Genomic DNA, 13,059 nt, shown 5'->3' with positions numbered 1-13,059 from the left:
ACAGTAAGCGCTTAACAAGTACCATAAAAAAAAAAGTTAGAAGCCACACCATAAACAGAAGAGCGCGCCACCCTTCCTCTGCTGAGTTCAAAACCCTTTCAAAGGATTTTAATGTTACACCCTAGGAAACATTTCACTGCCATCCCTTTTCAAAGAAGAAAAATCCTATTCGGATGCCCCCTTCTTTAAGCCCTCGGAAAAAAGGGCCTCTTTAAACCTCCCTGAGGCTTCTTTAAGCCTTTAGAAAGGCAGGAGACGGTAACGACGGTTATCCAAGCGGCGACGAGGGCCGGTGGCCGGCCCGAGCGGCCACCGCGGCATCTCGGGGCTGAGCGTCACCAGCCCCCACCGCCAAACACCTGGGGTGGAGCCCTCATCACTCGCAGAAACCCGCCCACCCACCCCGTCTCCCTCGGCCCGTGAGACCGTTTCCAAAATGACGGGCCCTTTCTAGCTGCCCGCTGCCTAATCTACCCTCTCCTTTTCTTCTTTAGAATTTCCCCAACTTAAATTGAATGCAAATAAGCCAGGTGTGGTCCTCAGAACCCCCGTCGGCCCACGGTCCCTACTGCGTCCCCATGGCAACGGGCACAGCTGGCAACTGGAGGGAGGCTCCGTCGGCCCGCGGATTGGCTAGGAAAGTTTAAACCCTCGGTGAGGGAAATGCCAATTACGGTGCCTTGGTTAAAAAAAAACAACAAAACAAAACACATATCACCGCCCTCCCCGCAAAGCCCTACCCCGCTTTGACAGATAGGGCAAAATACGGCCAAGTGGCGGCTGGTGGTCTCTGACCACCCCGGACCCGAGAGTTGGACGGAGCTTCTGGCTGGCAGGGGGAGAGCTGCATTTTTTAACGATAAAAGAAAACGGTGAATAATTTTTAATAACAGCTCGTATCTACCCCGGCGCTTAGGACGGTGCTTGACACACGGTAAGCGCTTAACGAGTACCATCATCATTATTATGTACGTAGCTACAGATCATCTATTATCAATTATTCATTCCTCTTGATGCCTGTGTACCCCTCTAGGTAATAAGCTCACCGTGGGCGGGGAATGCGTCTTCCAAACTCTCCCAATCGCTTAGTACAGTGCTCTGCACACAGTAAGCTCTCAAATACCACTGACGGTGCCGGCTGACAACGCAAGAAAGCAGCGTGGCTTGGCGGACAGAGGACTCGGGTCCCGATCCCAGCTCCGTCACACACCTGCCGTGTGACCTTGGGCAGCTCGCTTCGCTCCTCTGGGCCTCGGTCACCTCATCTGTAAAATGGGGATTAAGCCCCCCCCCCCCCACACAGAGCACATCACTCTCCTCAGACCGCTACCATTCGAAAGAACTGTTGCCTTCCTCCCTCCCATCCCAGCAAGCCAGAAAACGCACCGATTCATTTGAAAGAGAATAATTATTTGCATGGGAGAGATTGGACTATGCATGTGGAAACGAGTTATGAATTTGAGTCATAAATTTTACTAGCGCATCACCACTTGGGAGAATTAAAAAGAAAAATTACGGTAGGGCTCTGGGGCTCGGCAGCATTACCACCCCCACCCCTTATCTACAACCCCTTAATTCCCCACACCACGGAATGCAATTTATTTGCTGCCTTTGCCTTAATTTTGTTTTACTTCTCCATAAAGGCCCAAATTCTCTTCCCCATCACCTGCCGGCCTGCATTTCAAGCTAATGGGCAGGGCTTCAAAGAAACAGCTGAGGTAGTGACATTAAAGTGACCAGAGACAGAGAGAGATTTAATGGGATACAACCACTGGGAAAGTGAAATGTGCCACAGGCTGTTGGAACTGGTGAATTGGAGCCAACTAAATCGAGAGCGTTCTGCAATTCGTTATGAAAAATAAATGACTAAATCTGTTCGGCCGAGGGTTGGCAAAATCGACACACTGGAAATACAAGGTAATTACATTTTAAGGTGTGTCGAATTAATAAAGCCCAGGTCAACTGGGGTGCGTTTCTCCTTATTGGGGGGTAAACGGTTCCTAGAAGCAACTGATGAGCTGTCTTAAAATTAGAACTGTCATTAAATCTAGCGAGATGGTACAAAAAAAAAGGGGGGGCAAGAAAAGCTATCGCCTTTTTCCACCTGTTTATTTCACTGGTCTTTCCCTGCCCTTCCTTAAATTACAAAAGAAGGTGCTTGACCCAGAGCATAAAAATGCTCGAGGTACAGTTTTAATTTGGGGAAGTGCCCATATCTCAATTTCTAGCTCAATAAACTTCCAGCGAGTGGTTGATTCTTGATGGAAAGGGAAATCCAGGTGCAAATCCTAAGGTTAAAAGGTTAATCAAGTGGAGTCTTGCCACTCCATCAATTCAATGGCTTGTCATTTGGTTTTGCTTAACCCGGAATAAAATGAATATCCCGAAAACAAAAGGGGATTTTAAAATGCAATCCGTTTAGGAGAGAGAGAAGCCTCTAGCCCAAAGCGACCAAAGCCATCCATAACTAATAATTATTTCTATCCACCCACCCACGTGGACTGGATTCAAACACGTTAGTACTCTGAGGTCACTGCTCCGGCGATAGCCGCATCCTCTGAATGGATATTCTTTTCCCTCGGCCGCTTGGACCCGGTATCAAAACTCTGAGCGGGGATCTTCCATTTTTAGAAAAAGGGAAAAAAAAAAGCTTCTTGGCCCTTAATGTACAGTGCGACTGGGATTCTGTTTTCATTTTTTTTTTTATCTGAAAGGCCATCAAACCCGACCTCCCATCAGGAGTCAGTTTTTCTCACTCAGGTGGGTAGAGGGCTGAACTGAACCTGCCGGATTTTTCAAATCTCCGCCTGAGAAGTTGGGAGTGGGTCGAGAAAAGAAAGGGCTAAAAGTCTGAAGATCAGAAAAGACGGAGGGAACTGAGACTATTTCACTGAGCCAGTCAGCTGTATTTACTAAGCGCTTACTGGGTGCACGTCACTGTGCTAAGCGCTTCAGTGAAACAATAAGCGGACACATTCCCTGCCCACAGTGGGGCTCTGGAATAATAACCGTGGCCTTCGTTAAACGCTCACTCTGTGCCAAACACTCTAGTGTTGTACCGGGCTCTCCCAAGCGCTTACTACAGTGCTCTGCACGCAGTCGGCGCTCAATAAATGAGCGCGGCGTGAGAGCAGCAGCGTGAGAAGCAGCGTGGCTCAGTGGAAAGAGCACGGGCTTGGGAGTCAGAGGTCACGAGTTCGAATCCCGGCTCTGCCACTTGTCAGCTGTGTGACTGTGGGCAAGTCACTTAACTTCTCTGTGCCTCAGTTACCTCATCTGTAAAATGAGGATTAACTGTGAGCCTCACATGGGACGATCTGATTACCCTGTATCTACCCCAGCGCTTAGAACAGTGCTCGGCACATAGTAAGCGCTTAACAAATACCAACATTATTATTATTAATAAATACCACTGATTGACACTGAGTTACCAGGTGGAAGATGGGGTCCACGGTTTCCATAGTTCTTCTCCGACGAGGACGGAGGGGAAGAGGAAACGGGCGCTTCCCCAGGGCTCTGCACAGGGTAGACACTCAATAAACACCTCTGAAGGGATCCCCGAAAGAAGGGACTGGGGAAAGAGGGAGACGCTGCAGTTTCCTTTTCTAGATGACAGCATAATAATAATAGTAACTGTGCTATGTGTTAAGGGCTTACTATGAGCCAGGCACTGTTCGAAGCGCTGGGGTGGGAACAAGGGAAGCGGGTTGGACACAGTCCCCGTCCCACCTGGGGCTCACAGTCTCAATCCCCATTTTCCAGATGAGGGAAGTGAGGCCCAGAGAAGTGGAGTGACTTGCCCGAGGTCACACAGCAGTCAGTGGTGGGGCCGGGATAAGAACCCAGGACCTTTCCGACTCCCGGGCCCGGGCTCTACCCACTATACCGTGCTGCTCCTCACGGATGGATGTATCGTCCTCTCCCAAGAGCTTAGGACAGTGCTCTGCACAAAGTAAGCGCTCGAGAGATTCCACTGAACGAACGAATGAAAAGGGCGGAAAGAGTGGGAGTTTAACCACGGGGTGATGAAAATATGGTAGAAAGTACTCTAGCATTACCCACACCGTTCGTTCATTCAGTCACTGAGCGCTTACTGTGGGCGGAGCACTGTACCGAGCGCTCGGAAAGTACAATTCGGCAACGCCGAGAGACGATCCCTGCCAACACCGGCTCACGCTACGGAGAAACTACTTTTGGAAGAGGAGAATGGAAAGACGGCAGCCCTTGAGCGGCCTGTGAAGGCCGGTAAGAAAAATCAGTGATCGGTGAAGGGTTTCGACAAGAAATCCCTCTCCTACAAGAGCTGGTTTTAACTGAGCGCGATGGGGCCTTGTTGGTAATGACAGTCCACCAGAGGTCCTGGAGTGCATTGTCCGTAGCTCCCTTCCTGTCGTCCAGTTTCCTGGCAGGTCGGAAATGAAGGTATATCTAAGGTTTTGTCGTCCTCCCCCGCCCCTTTGTATTTTGGGTTGTGAAGAGTGGGTGGAAATCCAAACTGTCACCTATAATTCGAGAGTTTCCATTTGGAGAAGGTCCCGGGCTTGAAAAAGCAAGTGCCTGCTACATTACTCAAATCGCTCTTTCAAACGGTCACCCTGTCAATCCAGTTAGGGGGGCATCCAGGAGCCCTCACGGTTGTTATTTCGTTTTCCCGCGCGGCCGTGCCTGGATGACGAAGTGGTAGGGAACTCGCAACTGGGCACGCCTTTCGTTGCGGCGTAAACTCGATGAGGTGGGACACTCTTAAATCATTTAGACGCTTATCAGATTAGTTACAACTCTATTGCGCCCCAGATCTTTTCTCTTTGAACTCTGAAACCTGCACTCGACAAGTCGATTCGAGCGGGATTGAAAACGAATAATCTGTCCGCCAGACGGCCAGTGGCGATGACAGATCCGGGCGGCATAAGAACGGAGAGAAACGAATGCCTTTCTTTTCCCACTAATAACAGTAATAATAATTATGGTATTTGCTAAGCACTGATTATGGGCCAAGCACTGTTCTAAGCGCTGGGGCAGATACAAGGTGAGCAGGTTGTCCCACGTGGGGCTCACAGTCTTCATCCTCATTTTACAGATGAGGCATCTGAGGCACAGACTGTAAGCTCGCTCTGGGCGGGGAACGTGTCCGCTGACTCTGGCGTAGCGCGCGCTCCCAAGCGTGTAGTACAGTGCTCTGCCCATAGTAAGCCCTCAATAAATTCCTTCGATTGACTGACTGAGATGAGGAGACTGAGGCCCAGAGAAGTGAAGTGCCTTTCCCAAGGTCACACAGCAACCGGCAACTGGTGTATGTGGGGGCGGGATTTGAACCCAGGTCCTTCTGACTCCTGAGCCCGGGCTCTTTCCCCCAACTTGCCCTCCCTCATCGCGTACTCTGAAGGCCGGAAGCGGGAGGAAGAAGCCGTGGGCGGGACAATGTGGGAAAAGGAAAAGTCGGTCAGTTGTATCTAGAGTGCTTCCGGTGCGCGCAGCACTCTACTAAGCGCTTGGAAGAGTCCAACGGGACAATAAACAGACGCACTCCCTGCCCGCAACGAGCTCACGGTATGGGGGGGGGGGGGGGGCGGACAGGAATAGAAATAAATAATGACAGGCATGGGCATAAGTGCTGTGGGGCTGGGGAAGGGGGATGAAAAAAGGGAGCCGGTCGGGGCGACGTAGAAGTGGGTGGGAGAAGAGGAAAAGAGGACTCAGTCGGGAAAGGCCTCTTGGAGGAGATGGGCCTTCGGTAAGTTTCTGAAGTGGGGAGAGCCCGGAAGCTTCCCCAAGTTCTTCTCCTAGATCAAGAGAAGTAGCGAGGCCCAGGGCCCGGGCCTGGGAGTCGGAAGGACCTGGGTTCTCACAGAGTTGCCCGCTGTGTGACCTCGGGCAAGGCGCTTCACTTCTCTGGGCCTCAGGGAGCCCCATGCGGGACAGGGACTGTGTCCAAACTGCCAGCCTGGTATCTACCCCAGTGCTTAGTACGATTCCTGGTGCACAGTGAGCGCTCGACAAATACCGTTAAAAAACAAAAAACAAAACAAGGGCAGCTGCGGCCGGGGCATCGTGAGAGTCATAATATTTAAAGGATGGGCAACGCGGCGTGGGTGGAGGGAGGGGGACGGGGCCTGGCCGATCGTCCCAGTGGCAGCGGTGGCCTGGGAGCGAGTCAACGTACCGGCGCACACGCTCGGTCTGGGGCCCGCTAAGGAGGCCCGATGAGAAATTCAGCCAAATAAACCCACCGGACGGTCCCCTTCGGGGCCCGCCTACGGTCGGGATGAATCGGTGGCAAATGAAAAAGCGAAACGGTGGCCGGGCGTGTCTCTGGGGTTCCGAGACCGCGCGCTTCAAAAAAGGTGGTTTCGATCGGCGGGGGCCACGTTAACATCTTATCATTTTAGGGGCCGGGGCGGGGTGGGAAGCTAAGGCGAAGAGCAATAAAATAACTTACCTGCCGTCACCCTGCAGACGCGGGAGAATCTAGTCCTCTAGCTAGCCCGCAAACCATTAAACACGCCGCGTACAAACACGCGCGCGCATACGGTTGATTGATTGGTCGAAGGTTGCCCCGCGGGACACCCCAGCGCTTAGTACGCTGCCTGGCACGTAGTAAGCGCTTAAATACCACAATTATTACACTGATCGTTAGGCGGGGATCTGCTAACACCCTCCGCCGTCAGAGCTACCAATCAACGGTATTTATTCAACGCTGACTGTAGGCAGAGCGCCGTGCTAAGCGCTGGGGAGAGGACGACACAGTGTGCTCTGCACACGGTAAGCGCTCAATAAATACGACCGGGTGAATGAATGGACCAATGCAATTAGCAGATATGTTCCCTGATCATAATGAGCGGACAGCCTAGGGGGGCAGGGTCTAGGGGCCGATGATGGATCGATCCAAATAATAATACTTTCCAAGCGCTTAGTACAGTGCCCTGCACACAAAAAGCACTCAATATACGACTGAATGGATAGTATGTTATTCATATGGTATATGATTATCTGATTTTTATTAATAATATAATTATTAACAATAAAAATACAATTTGTTGGTGAATTGTACTTCCCAAGCGTTTAGTACAGTGCTCTGCACACAGTAAGCCCTCAATAAATACAAGTGAATGAATGAATGAACACAAGCAAATCTAGTGCTGTGTGACTGCGGGCAAGTCACTTAACTTCTCTGGGCCTCAGTTACCTCATCTGTAAAATGGGGATTAAGACTGTGAGCCCCATGTGGGACAACCTGATTCCCCTCTGTCTACCCCAGCGCTCAGAACAGTGCTCTGCGCATAGTAAGCGCTTACCAGATACCAACATTATTATTATTATTATTAGTTGGACACAGTCCCTGTCCCACCTGGGGCTCACCAAATCCTTCTGGAACCCCCTGGTATTTGAAAGTGCGGCCAACAATGACCCGGTGAGGTCTTTCCCGATTTGACTAATAGCCCTGATACTAATACTAATAATACTGGTTAAGTGCTTAATATCTGCCGAGCACCGTTCCGAGCCCCAGGGATGATGCAAGTTAATGAGACCGGACACTGTCCCCGTCCCACGTGGGGTTAATGAGGTAGCCGAGGCCCAGAAGGGAGGTGACTTGCCCAAGGTCACACACAGCGGACGTGTGGCAGAGCTGGGACTAGAACCCAGGCCCTCCTGACTCCTAGGATAGCTGGAATTTGGCTAAAATCAGCCGGGAGGCCTCGAGAAAAAATAATCAGCTTTTTTTCCACAACGGGCGGCCAAGCTTCGCAGTCGCTGCCGTTACTCATTCGGCTGCTGCTCCGTTACAATTCCCGGCCTAAACAGAAAAGGTTTACGACCAATAAATGTGCCTATCTTGCGGGGTCGGTACAAAGGCATTTTTCCGCTTGCTCCCGGCTTAAATGACCGAAAACGCAAGCGAGTTTAATGCCTGCCACGGAGCAAGAAAAAGAAACCGGGAGAGGCATAATAATACTAATAATACGGTTTTTGTTAAGCGCTTGCTACGTGCCAGGCACCGTACTGGGCACTGGGCTGGATACACGTCCCTGTCCCACGTGGGGTTCGCCGCCTCGATTCCCGTTTTCCAGATGAGGCGACTGAGGCCCAGAGAAGTGAAGTAGCGTGGCTCAGTGGAAAGAGCACGGGCCCTGGAATCAGGACTCATGAGTTCGAATCCCAGCTCTGCCACTTGTCGGCTGTGTGACCGTGGGCAAGTCACTTCACTTCTCTGTGCCTCAGTTCCCTCATCTGTAAAATGGGGATTAAGACCGTGAGCCCCACGTGGGACAACCTGATTCCCCTATGTCTACCCCAGCGCTTAGAACAGTGCTCGGCACATAGTAAGCGCTTAACAAATACCAACATTATTAAGTACCCAAGGTCACACGGCAGACCGATCAGAACCCATGACCCTCCGACTCCCAGGCCCGGGCCCGGGCCGCGACGTCACGCCGCCGCCAGCCGACCTGGATCCGGGGCCGCCTGAGCGAAGACATCCGACTGGGGGGCGAGAAGGACGGAGGGTAGCCGCCTCCCTTTGGCGTCTGTCCCGCGACGGAACCAAAGTAGGAGGCGAGTTCCGAGTCGGGCCCGACCGCTCAGAGAGATGCTTCGGGGCGGCCAAGTCGACGCTCTCCCAAGTTCCTAAATAAAACTGATTTCTAAAAGAAAAACCCAAACGGCTCCGCGACGGTCTCCGACCTCACCTCTCAAGTACAACGCTGGTCGGTATTTTCGCTGAATAAAAGTAGAGGGGCCGAGCCTCCCTTTAGAAGGCAGCTTTCGGGGTACTCGTTCCCACTCTTCAGTAATCCGGGCTGCGCCAGGCAGAGGCCGGACCAGACCAAAGAATACAAAAAACCCGGCCTGGCCGCAAGCGTATCAACCTGACTCACTGATAGGATACATTCAAAAGCGGGCATTTTTCCACCTTCGCCGCGAGAGCGGTCCGGTTGGAAAAAAAAGCTAAAAGCGCCCTAAATGGTCCTCGCGGTGAAATCTCTGCGAAACGGCCCGGTCTCGAATGCCGTGCGGCTTTGCTCTCGATCGATCGATCGATCGACGGGATCTATCGAGCGCTGACTGCGGGCGGGGCCCTGGGCCGAGCGCTTGGGAAGGGTCCAGTACAACCCAGCTGGGAGACACGTGTCCCGACCGCCAAGACCTTACATCAGAGAAGGAGAAAGACATTAACCGAAGTAACGAAAGTACTGACGTGCTCTTAAACGCTGCGCTCTCCCTGACAGATCTCTTTCGTTTCCCCCGTTTTCGCTCACCTTCGGCTAATTTCCCGTTACGGCGAAAACCGGGAAGCTGTGGACAGGGAATGTGTCTGTTTATCGTCGTACTGGGCTCTCCCCGGGCGCTCAGTACAGTGCTCTGCACAGAGTCGGCGCTCGATAAGTACGGGGAGGGGGGCGTCCCCCTCCCAGGAGCAAGTTAAGGTCAGCGTTGAAGTGCGTAGAGGGTGTGGGGAGCGGGGAGGGGGGCTTGAGAGATGCCGCGTGCCGAGCGCTGTACTGAGCGCCGGAGCGGGCGTGGCATCACCTGGCCAGACACAGTCCCTGCCCCACACGGGGCCCGCGGTCTGAGCGGGAGAGAAAACGGGGAGGGGATCCCTATTTGTAACTGCTGAGGAAACTCAGCCCGGGGCAGGTAAGTGACTTACCCAAGGTCACGCGGCGGGTAAGCGGCAGAGCCGGGATTAGAACCCACGTCCTCTGAGCCCCGGGCCCGGGCTCTTCTCCCGCCAGGGTACGTTGCTTCATCGATACAGCCTCCATTCTCCCTTCTCCGCCAAGATCACCCACTCCCACTGCCAGGGGCAAATCAACCCATCAGTCAATCAGTCAGTGGTATTTATTAAGCGCTTACTACGTACCGAGCACCGTACTAAGCGCTCGCGAGAGCGCAGCACGGAATCATGGCCTAGGGGCGAGAGCGCGGGCTGGGGAGTCGGAGGATATCGTTCTAATCCCCGCTCCGCCGTTTGTCTCCCGTGTGACCGTGGGCAAGTCCCTTCGCTTCTCTGGGCCTCAGTGACCCCATCTGGAAAACGGGGATTGAGACCGGGAGCCCCATGTGAGACAAGGGCTGTGTCCAACCTGATTCCCTTGTACCTACCCCAGCGCTTAGAACAGTGCCTGGCACCTAACAGAAGTCGAGCACTTAACAAAAGTCATTATCATTATCGTCATTATCACTATTATCAATTAGGAGACCCGATCCCTGCCTGTAGCGATTTTCCAGTCTACCGTCGTCACCCAGGAGCTTTTCCAGATCATTCCTGACTCCGAAATTAGCCTTCTGGCCGCCTCCCAACCTCTGAGGAAAGACAGTGGCGTCACCAACTGGAGTCAGAGAGGCAGAGCGTGGCACGCAGGGTGTGGCACTTCCCTAGAACGACCGAGAGGCGGAACGGGCAGCCAAGTGTCGGGCCCAAGGGCGCTCGGGGACGCCCTTCCTTGCCGAGGCTCTGTGTCACGATAAAGCGACGTGAGCGTCAAGCGAGGAACCCGCCACGCCTCCCCTCCACTCGGAATCAGCCCGAGGAGAGACGAGGGGCAGAGGAAGCTGGCGGCCAAAGTCATTTCGGTGGAAGCGCGTTCTCGCCGACTGTTTTCCGGCAGGATCTTGGGGATTCGGATCTACAGTCTTCCCTGAATCTCTCTCCTTCCGCCCCTCCCCTTCGGCTGGCTCGGGAGCAATGACTTACTGTTACGGACTTCGTTTTATTATTTCTTGAAGGTGAGGAGGGAGAGGATGGGAAGGAGAGGTAGTTACGGCATTTATTTTCTGACCGCGAAGCTCCCCCGACAGCCTCTCCGTCCGTTTGTCAAACCTGCCGGCTCTACTCTGCCGGGAGATTCCTCGTGGAGCTGCCTCTTGAACTTGGTTTCCCTATGCATGGCGGGTGAGGGCCGCGGGGCTGTGAATTATAGTTTTCATTTCGTTTGCCTTTAAATCATTAGGGGACTGGAAAAAATCTGGGTTGAACTCCCAATTTTTAATCAACTGAGGTACAATCCTCATTTCTCAAACTGGTCATCCCGAATCCCAAGGCACCCGAGGGCTCTCCCTGTTGTTACTATTGTTATTATTGATAATTATCGTTATATTTGTATTTGTTAAGCACTTACTATGTGTCAAACACTGTTCTAGGCTTTGGGGTATCTCTCAGTTCATCAGGTTGGACACGACCCCCGTCCCGCTCGGGGCTAGCGGTTCGAGTAAGGAGAGGGAGACAGGCGTGGAATCCCCAGTTTGCTGTTGAGGAAACCGAGGCACGGGGCAGGGAAGTGACTTGCCCGCGGTCACCCGGCAAGCAACTGGCAGCGCCGCGATTAGAATCCAGGTCTTCCGAGGCCCGGGCCCGGGCTCTTTCCGCTAGGCCGTGCTGCCTCTCTATCCGTTCGCCTCCCGCTTCACCCACGTTCAGTGGGACCAAAGTAAAGTCGGCTCCCTCGGGGTCCCGCGTCCGCTCCCTCGACCGGACCCTCCCCGGGACCCGGGCCCGCCACCGTTCCTCCCGCGGCGGGCGCCCGGCAGATACTACGGATCGACTGAGTGAGGGGGCTGGCGGTCCCGAAGACCCGACGTTCTGCGTTACGCGGGCGGACTTTCCGAGTGGGCGAGGTGCTGAAGTGTCCCAGCCCGGGAAGGGGGGAGTCGGTCGGCGCTCGGCCTCGAGGAGAGCCCTGTCGGTGCAATTTTCTGTGACAAGTCCAAGTTTGAGCTGAAATCGGCGACGACACCGCCGTTGCTTGTCTAGCGCTCACCGCGTGCCCGGCACTGTACTAAGCGCCGGGGTGGAAACAAGCAAATGGGGTTGGACCCAGTCCCTGTGCCACGAGGGGCTCGCGGTCCCCATCCCCATTTTGCAGATGAGGTAACCGAGGCACGGATTTACCCGTATCCACCCCAGCGCTCAGGACAGTGCCTGGCACACCACGGTAAGCGCTTGACAAGCATCAACAGCATTATCATCATCTCCCCCGACGCTTAGAACGGTGCTTCACACACAGTAAGCGCTCAACCAACGGCTGAAAAATAAACAATAAAGGCGCAGGAAGGGCAGCCCGGTGACCGTCAGGGTAACGGGAGGACAGTTGCCGGCCTACCTGCTGGACTTCCAGGCCGGAGGGCTGCCATCCCCTGGGGGACATTCTTAAGTGGAACCGTGAAAATAGAGCGTTAAGCGAAACAGCCCTAAATGAAGTCTGATTTCCCACAGGAAATAATATACGATGCATTAATGTGCTCTCGGGACCCAAAGAATTAACCCAAACAGCACGACACGGGGCTTTTTCAAAGTGATTGGGGGAAAAAAACCACACACACTCGGGGTGAACATTCAAATGACAAGGTAAAATGTGCCCATAATAAAAACACCGTCAGTCGAGAAGCGACGTGGCCTCGTAATACTGCTATTAATAATCATTACGTGTGCCGGGCACTGTACTAAGCGCTGGGGGTGGACACGATCTGCTCGGGTGGGACGCGTTTCCCTGTCCCCCGTGGGGCTCACCGTCTTCACCCCCCATTTTCCAGCTGAGGTCGCTGAGGCCCAGAGAAGTGAGGTGCCTCGCCCGCAGACACGTGGCGGAGCCGGGAGTGGAACCCAGGTCCTTCTGACTCCCGGGGCCGGGCTCCAGCCGCTAGACCGCGCAGCTTCTCGTGGCCTAGAATACGGTACACGAGTACCGTGGCCAGGCCCCTCTCTGCGAGATGGGAGCCATCTCTTGCCCGTGAGAAGGGAGCTCTCGGGATGCGCGCCATCGCTGCCGCCCGCACGCAACGGCGGCGGGCACCAGGACGCCACGGCCGTAGGGAGAGGCGACGCCCTCCGGCCTGGCCCACTGGGCGAGGGGCGCAAGGGGGCCCGGACCGCGCTCTCTGAGCCCAGCCTCCTCTTTCCTCTTCTCCCCCTCCCTTCTGCCTCGCTCCTTTTTCATCCCCGCTCCCGGCCCCCACGGCCGCATCCGTCGCTTATTTCCTTCTACGAGTAACAATAGTGACAGTATGTGCCCAGCACTGCTCCGAGCGCTGCGGCAGATCAGGTTGTCCCACGTGGGGCTCGCG

General features: G+C 53.9%; 1 protein-coding gene across 1 annotated transcript in view; it reads right to left on the bottom strand.

Annotated features, from left to right (window-relative positions):
* The window catches only part of POU2F1 (POU class 2 homeobox 1), a 58,954-nt gene extending 49,163 nt beyond the window's left edge, over positions 1–9,791 (bottom strand). The window contains 1 exon segment of the mRNA XM_039914380.1: positions 9,647–9,791. Within this exon segment, the coding sequence (XP_039770314.1) occupies positions 9,647–9,761 (115 nt within the window). The 5' untranslated portion in view covers positions 9,762–9,791.
* Positions 9,792–13,059: the final 3,268 nt, after the last annotated feature.

Source organism: Ornithorhynchus anatinus, chromosome 16 (assembly GCF_004115215.2).
Source record: "Ornithorhynchus anatinus isolate Pmale09 chromosome 16, mOrnAna1.pri.v4, whole genome shotgun sequence".
NCBI classification, from domain to species: domain Eukaryota; kingdom Metazoa; phylum Chordata; class Mammalia; order Monotremata; family Ornithorhynchidae; genus Ornithorhynchus; species Ornithorhynchus anatinus.
Note: the sequence above shows the minus strand (reverse complement) of the source record. Positions and strands in the feature narration are given on the sequence as shown.